Source organism: Oncorhynchus mykiss, chromosome 13, assembly GCF_057628025.1.
Source record: "Oncorhynchus mykiss isolate SJ-2025 chromosome 13, ASM5762802v1, whole genome shotgun sequence".
Taxonomy (NCBI): domain Eukaryota; kingdom Metazoa; phylum Chordata; class Actinopteri; order Salmoniformes; family Salmonidae; genus Oncorhynchus; species Oncorhynchus mykiss.
The window spans coordinates 64,462,230-64,475,162 of record NC_143034.1 but is presented as its reverse complement, the minus strand read 5'-3'; the positions used below and the strand labels follow the sequence as shown (position 1 = coordinate 64,475,162).

Sequence of the window (12,933 nt, the reverse complement as noted above, 5' to 3'; positions counted from 1 at the left end):
CCTTCTCCATTTGGATTGTTTTATACTGTTCAATACAACTTCAACCTAAAATCATGTTGTATTATTTTCCATCCATTTCTGCATTCCCTGCACTCATTTGAGATCATTTCCATACTGCCACAATATGGGAAAAATACTAGGCCTTATTTTAACCAAATGTTGCAATTGCGATTTAGTTCAAAACCCTTGGGCGAACTTTTGGAATCATGGAAATAGAATGTTTATTCTATGGTTAGAATATAAATAATAGTGTTGTTTGACATGACAACAAATGAAAATGCCATGGATGAGTTATTGTGACAGGGTAGGAACCAAAGTGATGTTCGGTGTTTCCTAGGGGACCATATGATCTTTGGCTACATTAAAACTTTATTCATATGGCCAACATATTCATGCTTCGCCTAGTCCTCTTTGATTTAGAAGATACTGTTGCACAAACAACATGCTGATTTAAGCCTCCACCAGTCCTGGTATCAGGCTGTATTAGCTAGCTACGTTTGCTCTGACTCAGTCCTGGTATCAGGCTGTATTAGCTAGCTACGTTTGCTCTGACTCAGTCCTGGTATCAGGCTGTATTAGCTAGCTACGTTTGCTCTGACTCAGTCCTGGTATCAGGCTGTATTAGTTAGCTACGTTTGCTCTGACTCAGTCCTGGTATCAGGCTGTATTAGCTAGCTACGTTTGCTCTGACTCAGTCCTGGTATCAGGCTGTATTAGTTAGCTACGTTTGCTCTGACTCAGTCCTGGTATCAGGCTGTATTAGTTAGCTACGTTTGCTCTGACTCAGTCCTGGTATCAGGCTGTATTAGCTAGCTACGTTTGCTCTGACTCAGTCCTGGTATCAGGCTGTATTAGCTAGCTACGTTTGCTCTGACTCAGTCCTGGTATCAGGCTGTATTAGTTAGCTACGTTTGCACTGACTCAGTACTTTATTAGCTAGTTAGCTCGCCAGCTAACTAGAAAATACAAACTAGCTGTTAGAGATGTAAGAAACACAAACTAATATTGTAATTATAGAACACTTGTGGATTTATATTAAGATCAAAGTGGAAACAACATCGTTGTCATCAACATTGTTACATGTGCTGCATTGACCATGCAGACTGAACGAAAGTGTCTCGTGGTCAAAGCAACAACAAATGCGCTCCTTGAGTGAAGGGGTGGGACTAGGTCTATGTCGCAAAGCAGCAGGGAGAGAGAGAGAGCAGAGAGGGATGACTCAAGTAGCAGAGTAAACTATAAAAATGAACTTTACATACGGCGTATCACATTTAACAAACCAAACATTCAAATACTGTGATAGAAGGTCAAGTAAAAACCCAAACCGTTTCGTGCATCAATACCTGCATATAGTCAAATATGGTATACCGCCCAGCCCTAACGCACACACATGCATTTATACACACAACGCCAGCTGCTGTGTGCATGTGGTAGTTCCGGTCCTGATTAGATGTTGATTTGATTGAGCTCCCCTTAAATGGACCACTCCAGGTGGGGCTGGCTGGGCGCCGTGCTCTGGGATCGCTAAGAGCTGCCTGGGAGCCAGCACACACTGGGGAATACAATCAGCACATGGCTGGAGGCAGAAAGACACAGAGGAGACAGGAGGGGAGGAGTGGGGGTAGAGGGGGAAAGAAGTAGAGAAAGGAGAGAATCACAGCCAAATGAATCTCTGATGTTTTTGCTGGATCAAGGCTCAAAATGAACTTTATAAAGGTGTTGTATTCCTGACGTGATGCTGTACATGTTCTTTACAGATTCTACAGATGATGGACTCTTATATATGTCAAAAGCAGTGCACTAAATAGGGTGTCTTTTGGGAATAGGGTGGCTTTTGGGATGCTACCTAGATATGTGCCATTGATACAGTGTAGGGTTCTTGTGGAGCTCCCTGCAGTGTGATGTCATTGAGTTGATGAGACACCTATCTGTCACACCTCAGCCAGAGTGATGGATCTGGGTCAGTCACCTAGCAACACACACTGATAACATCCACATGTATCCCTCCACCACCATAGTGTGATGAAGAGTGTCATGGACAGGAATGAAATACATTTAATTAATATCCTGTGAAAACATGAATAATGAATCATATATTCATTATGTTCACAAGGCTATATGACAAAAATCTAGAATCTATGATTATTTGATACCCTTTGAGACAGTAGACTGAGAGAATGAGAGACATGTGACTGTGAAATGTTGGCCTGGTTCCAGATCAGGTTAGTGAAATGTGATCACTACCTAAACCCTACAGCATGGTTCACTGTGGTGCTTTTAACAGGGAAGCTGGAAGTTGATACAGTACCCCAGCCTTTATGTATTCTAGTTAAACACTGGCCACACCCAGCTGCCCATTCTGAAGCCCAGTGAACAAATGGACAAATATGAACATTTCTCACAGGGATTTGTATGGAATCAATGATTTGTCCATTCAGAGGCCTATGATGATTATCTACCTTATTTTACCATAATGGCCTCACTTCTATCTCAACACCTGTTAGACAGCTATAGAGAGGTTGATGATACAGAATCCTGAAAAGGGGATTCTATTAAGCTACTGCATGATGGGATGGTGTGTAGAGAAGCAGGTTCCAGGGGATTGTGAACTTCAGTGTGGACGTCAATGTATTAGGATTGTCTGAGGGTTATTCAGGGGCCTGTAGGAAAAAGCTGGGGAGATGGGAGTGTAATCACCTGCCTCTCTCTCTTTTTCTTTCTCTCTCTCTCTCTGTTTGTCTGTGTTCCAGGAGGGGATGGTTTCCATCATCCTATTGCCGGGCATATTCAGAGCCAATAGTGAATAACAACAGGTAAGGGGACCACTCAAGCAGGCAGGCGCACACGCACACACACACACACACACACACACACACACACACACACGTTTCATCCAGACTTGTTTCCTCTACTCTCCTAATCTGACGACCTTTGCTGATCAGAATTCCCTCCTCTCTCTCCTTCATTCTTTCTCTCTTTTCTCTCTCTATCTCTCCCCCTCTCTCTCCACAGTGTGGGGGCTCCTCCCATGCGCAGTAAGAGCGTGGTGAACCTGCTCCACCAGGACACAGAGACAGATGATTCCTCCATGATCCTCCCCCCTCCTGACTACAGCGACTTCCCCAAGAGGAGTGTCCTCCCGGGCAGCAAGCAGCACTCGCCCTCCCTCTCCGCCTCCTCCAGCTCCTCTGTACACACGGTCAGTCAGAGCTATACAGTTACTAGCTACCTGCCCAGAGCTGATACTTAGTACTATACAGTTACTAGCTACCTGCCCAGAGCTGATACTTAGTACTATACAGTTACTAGCTACCTGACCAGAGCTGATACTTAGTACTATACAGTTACTTGCTACCTGACCAGAGCTGATAGCTAGTGACTGTGTAGTACTAAGTACCTGACCTTATCTGCGGTTCTGGATCATTTCAGTCCTTCTCCATTGTCAGTTGTGTAAACAGGAGAGTTGGCTGATGTTTACATGTGCTTCCTGTCTGCACATAGGATGTTTATTTTAATAACACCTATATAACACCGTAACAATACTTAATAAACACTTAATAACAGCACTTACTGATTACAAACCACATCAAACCATTAGCACATCCTAATTCCCTAAAGGTTGTCTATACAGTATTTGATGCCTCCTCATATTTGTGAAACCTGTATTGGATAGGATAAGATAAGATGTTACTGTATGGTACAGTATAACAGATCATAGCATTGTATAAGACCGTGGATAAGAGGATTTCCCCTTGAGCCAGTATAGTAATACAGTATAGTAATACAGTATTTTAATACAGTATAGTAGTATAGTATTTTAATACAGTATAGTAATACAGTATAGTATTTTAATACAGTATAGTAGTATAGTATTTTAATACAGTATAGTATTTTAATACAGTATAGTAATATAGTATAGTAATACAGTATAGTATAGTAATACAGTATAGTATTTTAATACAGTATAGTAATACAGTATAGTAGTATAGTAATACAGTATAGTAATACAGTATAGTATTGTAATACAGTATAGTAATACAGTGTAGTATTGTAATACAGTATAGTAATATAGTGTAGTATTTTAATACAGTATAGTAATACAGTATAGTAATACAGTATAGTATTTTAATACAGTATAGTAATACAGTATAGTATTTTAATACAGTATAGTAATACAGTATAGTAATACATTCCCGGACTGTTGGACACCCTTGCGTCTGGGAGCCTCTGTCCCACTAAGGGGCTGCTGGGCTGCGGTAGAGTAGGACAGGGCTGGGCCTAGCCTGGAGGTTGTTTAAGCTAAAATACAGTAGTTTTGAATGACAGAGAAGTGTTGGCAATACCTGCAGGTGTAAAGTAGTTACAATGCATTGTGGGACACGCCATGCGTGTCTAATGCTCAACCTACACTCTAGCAATGCTCTCAACTAGCTCTGGCTTTTGCATGTATTCAAAGCCATCAGTCAAAGTTGTGGGTTTTCAAAGTGCAAAAGGCCAATCCGAGGTTGTTTGTGCTTCCCCATCCTGGCTGAATGGAAATTCATGGTAAGAAGCCTAAACACCTGCTGGCGTTGGTTTGGCTGAAGGCATACAAACAGAGAGACTCTGTCTCCTGTTTAAACTTGTGCAAGCTATAACATGTACATGTGTGTATTTATGAGGATGAGAAGATCACTCTGGTCAAACAACTCCTGTTTTCCCTGTGCAGAAAGCTACATAGAACCAAGCAAGCAGTGAAAGTCCCAGTTAATGTAAAGCTATGCAGGATCCCTCCATCCCATTTCACTAAAGCAGAAACAGCTATTGAAGCCAGACTCCTTAAACCCCCTAAAAGACATGGAGAAGCCCTGCATTGTGTTCAGTTGGTCCTTGGGCCGCCAGTTCCTCTTCGATGTGACATGTGATTTAACCCTCGCTACCCTGGCTCTCCTTTTAGTGTAATGTCAGCACCCATAATCACATCTCCCACTACTCCATGACATCCGTCACAAGAGACTACTTTTAGTGTAATGTCAGCACATCTCCCACTACTCCATGATGTCCGTCACAAGAGACTACTTTTAGTGTAATGTCAGCACATCTCCCACTACTCCATGATGTCCGTCACAGGAGACTACTTTTAGTGTAATGTCAGCACCCAGAATCACATCTCCCACTACTCCATGATGTCCGTCACAAGAGACTACTTTTAGTGTAATGTCAGCACCCAGAATCACATCTCCCACTACTCCATGATGTCCGTCACAAGAGACTACTTTTAGTGTAATGTCAGCACCCAGAATCACATCTCCCACTACTCCATGACGTCCGTCACAAGAGACTACTTTTAGTGTAATGTCAGCACCCAGAATCACATCTCCCACTACTCCATGACATCCGTCACAAGAGACTACTTTTAGTGTAATGTCAGCACCCAGAATCACATCTCCCACTACTCCATGATGTCCGTCACAAGAGACTACTTTTAGTGTAATGTCAGCACCCAGAATCACATCTCCCACTACTCCATGATGTCCGTCACAAGAGACTACTTTTAGTGTAATGTCAGCACCCAGAATCACATCTCCCACTACTCCATGATGTCCGTCACAAGAGACTACTTTTAGTGTAATGTCAGCACCCAGAATCACATCTCCCACTACTCCATGATGTCCGTCACAAGAGACTACTTTGAGTGTAATGTCAGCACCCAGAATCACATCTCCCACTACTCCATGACGTCCGTCACAAGAGACTACTTTTAGTGTAATGTCAGCACTCAGAATCACATCTCCCACTACTCCATGATGTCCGTCACAAGAGACTACTTTTAGTGTAATGTCAGCACCCAGAATCACATCTCCCACTACTCCATGACATCCGTCACAAGAGACAACTTTTAGTGTAATGTCAGCACCCAGAATCACATCTCCCACTACTCCATGATGTCCGTCACAAGAGACTACTTTGAGTGTAATGTCAGCACCCAGAATCACATCTCCCACTACTCCATGATGTCCGTCACAAGAGACTACTTTGAGTGTAATTAGCTGTACCTACAGTACAGGCTGGACATCCCGTTCATCACAAACACACTAGAAATAGCAACAGGAGGAAACATAAGCTGCTGCCCTCGTGGCTGTACAGGTCAGTGGTGACCCAGAGAGGGCAGGTTGTAGTTTGATGTTTGGCCCTCCTGTGTGAGAGGTTGAATGGAGAAGTCTGGGAAAGACAATACACTTCTCAACTTGTCTTTTCTTTCACTGCGGTGAAATATTAATTAGGCTACACTCTGCTGTGTCCCGAGTCCGGCCGTGTGTGTGTGCACGTGCGCTGTGTGTGGGTGTGTGTGGCCATTATTATGCCTGGCTATCAGTGTACACTGAGTGTACAAAACATTGAGAACATCTTCCTAATATTTTGCCCTCAGAACAGCCACAATTGGTCTGGCCATGGACTCTACAAGGTGTTGAAAGCGTTCCACAGGAATGCTGGTCCATGTTGACTCTGAAGCTTCCCACTGATTTTTTTAGGTCAAGTTTCCTGGATGTCCTTTGGGTGGTGGACCATTCTTGATACACACAGGAAACTGTTGAGCGTGAAAAACCCAGCAGCGTTGCAGTTCTTAACACAAACCATTGCGCCTGGCCCCTACTACCATACCCCCTTCAAAGGCACTTACATTTATTGTCTTGCCCATTCACCCTCTGAATGGCATGTTACACAATCCATGTCTCAATTGTCTCAAGGCTTAAAAATCCTTCTTTAACCTCTCCTCCCCTTCATCTACACTGACTGAAGTGGATTTAACAGGTGACATCAGTGAGGGATCATATCTTTCACCTGGTCAGTCTGTCATGGAAATGTTCATCGTGTTTTGTACACTCAGTGTACATACATCTGGTGGCACGGCTCCGACCCAGCCTTCCATTGGATTCCACTCTGGGTGAACCTGACACCTGGAACCTGACACTCTCCTTCTCTTTCTCTCTCTGTTTCTCCCCTCTCTCTCCCTGTCTGACTTCCCTCTCTCTCCCTGTCTGACTTCCCTCTCTCTCCCTGTCTGTCTTCCCTCTCTCTCCCTGTCTGTCTTCCCTCTATCTCCCTGTCTGTCTTCCCTCTCTCTCCCTGTCTGTCTTCCCTCTCTCTCCCTGTCTGTCTTCCCTCTCTCTCCCTGTCTGTCTTCCCTCTCTCTCCCTGTCTGACTTCCCTCTCTCTCCCTGTCTGACTTCCCTCTCTCTCCCTGTCTGACTTCCCTCTCTCTCCCTGTCTGACTTCCCTCTCTCTCCCTGTCTGTCTCCCCTCTCTCTCCCTGTCTGACTTCCCTCTCTCTCCCTGTCTGACTTCCCTCTCTCTCCCTGTCTGACTTCCCTCTCTCTCCCTGTCTGACTTCCCTCTCTCTCCCTGTCTGACTTCCCTCTCTCTCCCTGTCTGACTTCCCTCTCTCTCCCTGTCTGTCTCCCCTCTCTCTCCCTGTCTGACTTCCCTCTCTCTCCCTGTCTGACTTCCCTCTCTCTCCCTGTCTGACTTCCCTCTCTCTCCCTGTCTGACTTCCCTCTCTCTCCCTGTCTGTCTTCCCTCTCTCTCCCTGTCTGTCTTCCCTCTCTCTCCCTGTCTGTCTTCCCTCTCTCTCCCTGTCTGACTTCCCTCTCTCTCCCTGTCTGACTTCCCTCTCTCTCCCTGTCTGTCTTCCCTCTCTCTCCCTGTCTGTCTTCCCTCTCTCTCCCTGTCTGTCTTCCCTCTCTCTCCCTGTCTGTCTTCCCTCTCTCTCCCTGTCTGTCTTCCCTCTCTCTCCCTGTCTGTCTCCCCTCTCTCTCCCTGTCTGACTTCCCTCTCTCTCCCTGTCTGTCTCCCCTCTCTCTCCCTGTCTGTCTTCCCTCTATCTCCCTGTCTGTCTTCCCTCTCTCTCCCTGTCTGTCTTCCCTCTCTCTCCCTGTCTGTCTTCCCTCTCTCTCCCTGTCTGTCTTCCCTCTCTCTCCCTGTCTGACTTCCCTCTCTCTCCCTGTCTGACTTCCCTCTCTCTCCCTGTCTGACTTCCCTCTCTCTCCCTGTCTGACTTCCCTCTCTCTCCCTGTCTGTCTCCCCTCTCTCTCCCTGTCTGACTTCCCTCTCTCTCCCTGTCTGACTTCCCTCTCTCTCCCTGTCTGACTTCCCTCTCTCTCCCTGTCTGACTTCCCTCTCTCTCCCTGTCTGACTTCCCTCTCTCTCCCTGTCTGACTTCCCTCTCTCTCCCTGTCTGTCTCCCCTCTCTCTCCCTGTCTGACTTCCCTCTCTCTCCCTGTCTGACTTCCCTCTCTCTCCCTGTCTGACTTCCCTCTCTCTCCCTGTCTGACTTCCCTCTCTCTCCCTGTCTGTCTTCCCTCTCTCTCCCTGTCTGTCTTCCCTCTCTCTCCCTGTCTGTCTTCCCTCTCTCTCCCTGTCTGACTTCCCTCTCTCTCCCTGTCTGACTTCCCTCTCTCTCCCTGTCTGTCTTCCCTCTCTCTCCCTGTCTGTCTTCCCTCTCTCTCCCTGTCTGTCTTCCCTCTCTCTCCCTGTCTGTCTTCCCTCTCTCTCCCTGTCTGTCTTCCCTCTCTCTCCCTGTCTGTCTCCCCTCTCTCTCCCTGTCTGACTTCCCTCTCTCTCCCTGTCTGTCTCCCCTCTCTCTCCCTGTCTGACTTCCCTCTCTCTCCCTGTCTGTCTTCCCTCTCTCTCCCTGTCTGTCTTCCCTCTCTCTCCCTGTCTGTCTCCCCTCTCTCTCCCTGTCTGTCTCCCCTCTCTCTCCCTGTCTGTCTTCCCTCTCTCTCCCTGTCTGTCTCCCCTCTCTCTCCCTGTCTGTCTTCCCTCTCTCTCCCTGTCTGTCTTCCCTCTCTCTCCCTGTCTGTCTTCCCTCTCTCTCCCTGTCTGTCTCCCCTCTCTCTCCCTGTCTGTCTCCCCTCTCTCTCCCTGTCTGTCTCCCCTCTCTCTCCCTGTCTGACTCCCCTCTCTCTCCCTGTCTGTCTCCCCTCTCTCTCCCTGTCTGTCTTCCCTCTCTCTCCCTGTCTGTCTCCCCTCTCTCTCCCTGTCTGTCTTCCCTCTCTCTCCCTGTCTGTCTCCCCTCTCTCTCCCTGTCTGTCTTCCCTCTCTCTCCCTGTCTGTCTCCCCTCTCTCTCCCTGTCTGTCTCCCCTCTCTCTCCCTGTCTGTCTCCCCTCTCTCTCCCTGTCTGTCTCCCCTCTCTCTCCCTGTCTGACTTCCCTCTCTCTCCCTGTCTGTCTCCCCTCTCTCTCCCTGTCTGTCTTCCCTCTATCTCCCTGTCTGACTTCCCTCTCTCTCCCTGTCTGTCTTCCCTCTATCTCCCTGTCTGACTTCCCTCTCTCTCCCTGTCTGTCTTCCCTCTCTCTCCCTGTCTGTCTCCCCTCTCTCTCCCTGTCTGTCTTCCCTCTCTCTCCCTGTCTGTCTCCCCTCTCTCTCCCTGTCTGTCTCCCCTCTCTCTCCCTGTCTGTCTCCCCTCTCTCTCCCTGTCTGTCTCCCCTCTCTCTCCCTGTCTGTCTCCCCTCTCTCTCCCTGTCTGTCTTCCCTCTCTCTCCCTGTCTGTCTCCCCTCTCTCTCCCTGTCTGTCTTCCCTCTCTCTCCCTGTCTGTCTCCCCTCTCTCTCCCTGTCTGACTTCCCTCTCTCTCCCTGTCTGACTTCCCTCTCTCTCCCTGTCTGACTTCCCTCTCTCTCCCTGTCTGTCTCCCCTCTCTCTCCCTGTCTGACTTCCCTCTCTCTCCCTGTCTGTCTCCCCTCTCTCTCCCTGTCTGTATTCCCTCTCTCTCCCTGTCTGTCTCCCCTCTCTCTCCCTGTCTGTCTTCCCTCTCTCTCCCTGTCTGTCTCCCCTCTCTCTCCCTGTCTGTCTTCCCTCTCTCTCCCTGTCTGTCTCCCCTCTCTCTCCCTGTCTGACTTCCCTCTCTCTTTCAATGTCTCTCCCTCTTTTTTTCTCTTCCACTTTCTCTCTGTCTCTTTCATTGTTTCTCTGTCCCCCAATCCAAGCCCTCCCTCCCTCTGTCTCTGCCCCCCACCTCTTTCTGCCCTGGCCTCCCATCTCTCTCACTCTTTCTGCCCCGGCCACCCATCTCCCTCCCTCTGTCTCTCTGGCCCGGCCCCCCATCTCTCTCACTCTGTCTGCCTCGGCCCCCCATCTCTCTCCCTCTTTCTCTCTCCCTCTGTCTCTCTGGCCCGGCCCCCCATCTCTCTCACTCTTTCTCTCTCCCTCTGTCTCTCTGGCCCGGCCCCCCATCTCTCTCACTCTGTCTGCCTCGGCCCCCCATCTCTCTCCCTCTTTCTCTCTCCCTCTGTCTCTCTGGCCCGGCCCCCCATCTCTCTCACTCTTTTTCTCCCCCTCTGTCTCTCTGCCCTGGCCACCCATCTCTCTCCCTCTGTCTCTCTGTCCCGGAACCCCATCTCTCTCCCTCTGTCTCTCTGGCCCGGCCCCCCATCTCTCTCCCTCTCTGTCCCAGCCCCCATCTCTCTCCGTCTCTCTGGCCCGGCCCCCCATCTCTCTCCCTCTCTCTCTGTCCCATCTCTCTCCCTCTGTCTCTCTGGCCCGGAATCCCATCTCTCTCCTTCTTTCTCTCTCCCTCTGTCTCTCTGGCCCGGCCCCCCATCTCTTTCCCTCTCTGTCCCAGCCCCCATCTCTCTACCTGTCTCTCTGGCCCGGTCCCCCATCTCTCTCTCTCTCTCTCTTTGTCCCATCTCTCTCCCTCTGTCTCTCTGGCCCAGCCCCCCATCTCTCTCCCTCTCTGTCCCAGCCCCCCATCTCTCTCCCTGTCTCTCTGGCCCGGCCCCCCATCTCTCTCCCTCTCTGTCCCAGCCCCCATCTCTCTCCCTGTCTCTCTGGCCCAGCCCCCCATCTCTCTCCCTCTGTCTCTCTGGCCCAGCCCCCCATCTCTCTCCCTCTGTCTCTCTGGCCCAGCCCCCCATCTCTCTCCCTCTGTCTCTGTCCCAGCCCCCCATCTCTCTCCCTCTCTCTCTGCCCTGGCCACCCATCTCTCTCCCTCTGTCTCTCTGGCCCGGCCCCCCATCTCTCTCCCTCTCTCTCTGTCCCAGCCCCCCATCTCTGTCTCTCTGGCCCAGCCCCCCATCTCTCTCCCTCTCTCTCTGGCCCGGCCCCCCATCTCTCTCCCTCTGTCTCTCTGGCCCAGCCCCCCATCTCTCTCCCTCTCTCTCTGTCCCAGCCCCCCATCTCTCTCCCTCTCTCTCTGGCCCGGCCCCCCATCTCTCTCCCTCTCTCTCTGGCCCGGCCCCCCATCTCTCTCCCTCTGTCTCTCTGTCCCAGCCCCCCATCTCTCTCCCTCTGTCTCTCTGTCCCAGCCCCCCATCTCTCTCCCTCTCTCTCTCTGTCCCAGCCCCCCATCTCTCTCCCTCTCTCTCTGGCCCGGCCCCCCATCTCTCTCCCTCTGTCTCTCTGTCCCAGCCCCCCATCTCTCTCCCTCTCTCTCTCTGTCCCAGCCCCCCATCTCTCTCACTCTGTCTCTCTGTCCCAGCCCCCCATCTCTCTCCCTCTCTCTCTGTCCCGGCCCCCCATCTCTCTCCCTCTCTCTCTCTGTCCCAGCCCCCCATCTCTCTCCCTCTCTCTCTGTCCCAGCCCCCCATCTCTCTCCCTCTCTCTCTGTCCCAGCCCCCCATCTCTCTCTCTCTCTCTCTGTCCCAGCCCCCCATCTCTCTCCCAGTGTGTGATTCTGATTCTAGTAGGTACTTCTCCTCCATTCATGCTGTATGAGTCAGCCAGACAGACAATCAGTTCCGGAACATCGATAGTAACATGTTTTACCAATGAAACACATTGTATTTAACAGTGCTGGACTACACCAACCTGCTCTGCTCCCATTCATCAAACAACACACAGAGATAGAGCAGGGGTTGAGGTGGTGGACACTGCTCTGGGATGCTCCCAAACGGCACCATATTCCCTATATAGTGCACTACATTTGACCAGGGCTCGGGTCAAAAGTAGTGCACTAGATAGGGAATAGGGGGCCATTTAGGACAAAGCCCCACTCTGTGGAGATGGGGAATCTATCTATGAGTCATGTGTTCAGTTATACTGTGAGAGGTGGGGTGAGTGTAGGTGAACACACAGGATGAGGTTTGTGTAGTAGGCAGGGTTGTGCACAAACCCCTCGCTTGAAATATTTTCATAATTCATATCTGGAAATTCATAACATACCAAATGCCTCTGTAGCTCACATTGTAAGCCAGCTAGTTACAGTGCTTCCTGAAGACGTTGTATTGTTTTATTGAACCTTTATTTAACTTGGCAAGTTAGTTTAGAACAAGTTATTATGTACAATGACGGCCTACCCCGGCCATACCCAGACAACGCTGGGCCAATTGTGCGCCGCCCTATGGGACTCCCAATCACGTCTGGATGTGATACAGCCAGGAATCGAACCAGGGATTGTAGTGACGCCTCTTGCACTGAGATGCAGTGCCTTAGACCGCTGCGCCACTCACAGGGGGTGGGGTGTGTGTAGGTGTAGACTGGGGGTGGGGTGTGTGTAGGTGAAGACTGGAGGTGGGGTGTGGGTAGGTGAAGACAGGGGGTGGGGTGTGGGTAGGTGAAGACAGGGGGTGGGGTGTGGGTAGGTGAAGACTGGGGGTGGGGTGTGTGTAGGTGAAGATAGGGGGTGGGGTGTGTGTAGGTGAAGACTGGGGGTGGGGTGTGTGTAGGTGAAGACTGGGGGTGGGGTGTGGGTAGGTGAAGATAGGGGGTGGGGTGTGTGTAGGTGAAGACTGGGGGTGGGGTGTGTGTAGGTGAAGACTGGGGGTGGGGTGTGGGTAGGTGAAGGGTGGGTGTGGGGTGTGGGTAGGTGAAGACTGGGGGTGGTGTGTGGGTAGGTGAAGACTGGGGGTGGGGTGTGTGTAGGTGAAGACTGGGGGTGGGGTGTGTGTAGGTGAAGACTGGGGATGGGGTGTGTGTAGGTGAAGACTGGGGGTGGGGTGTGTGTAGGTGAAGACT

At 50.0% G+C, this 12,933-nt stretch overlaps 1 protein-coding gene across 3 annotated transcripts in view; it reads left to right on the top strand.

The window, feature by feature from the left end:
• Window positions 1-12,933, top strand: part of LOC110539043 (BAR/IMD domain-containing adapter protein 2-like 1) — an 80,176-nt gene that overhangs the window by 55,807 nt on the left and 11,436 nt on the right. For all 3 annotated transcript variants that reach the window (XM_090197170.1, XM_090197171.1, XM_090197172.1), the window contains 2 exons: window positions 2,751-2,813; window positions 3,013-3,199. In XM_090197170.1, the coding sequence (XP_090053296.1) occupies window positions 2,751-2,813; window positions 3,013-3,199 (250 nt within the window). The remainder of the gene's footprint in view (window positions 1-2,750; window positions 2,814-3,012; window positions 3,200-12,933) is intronic.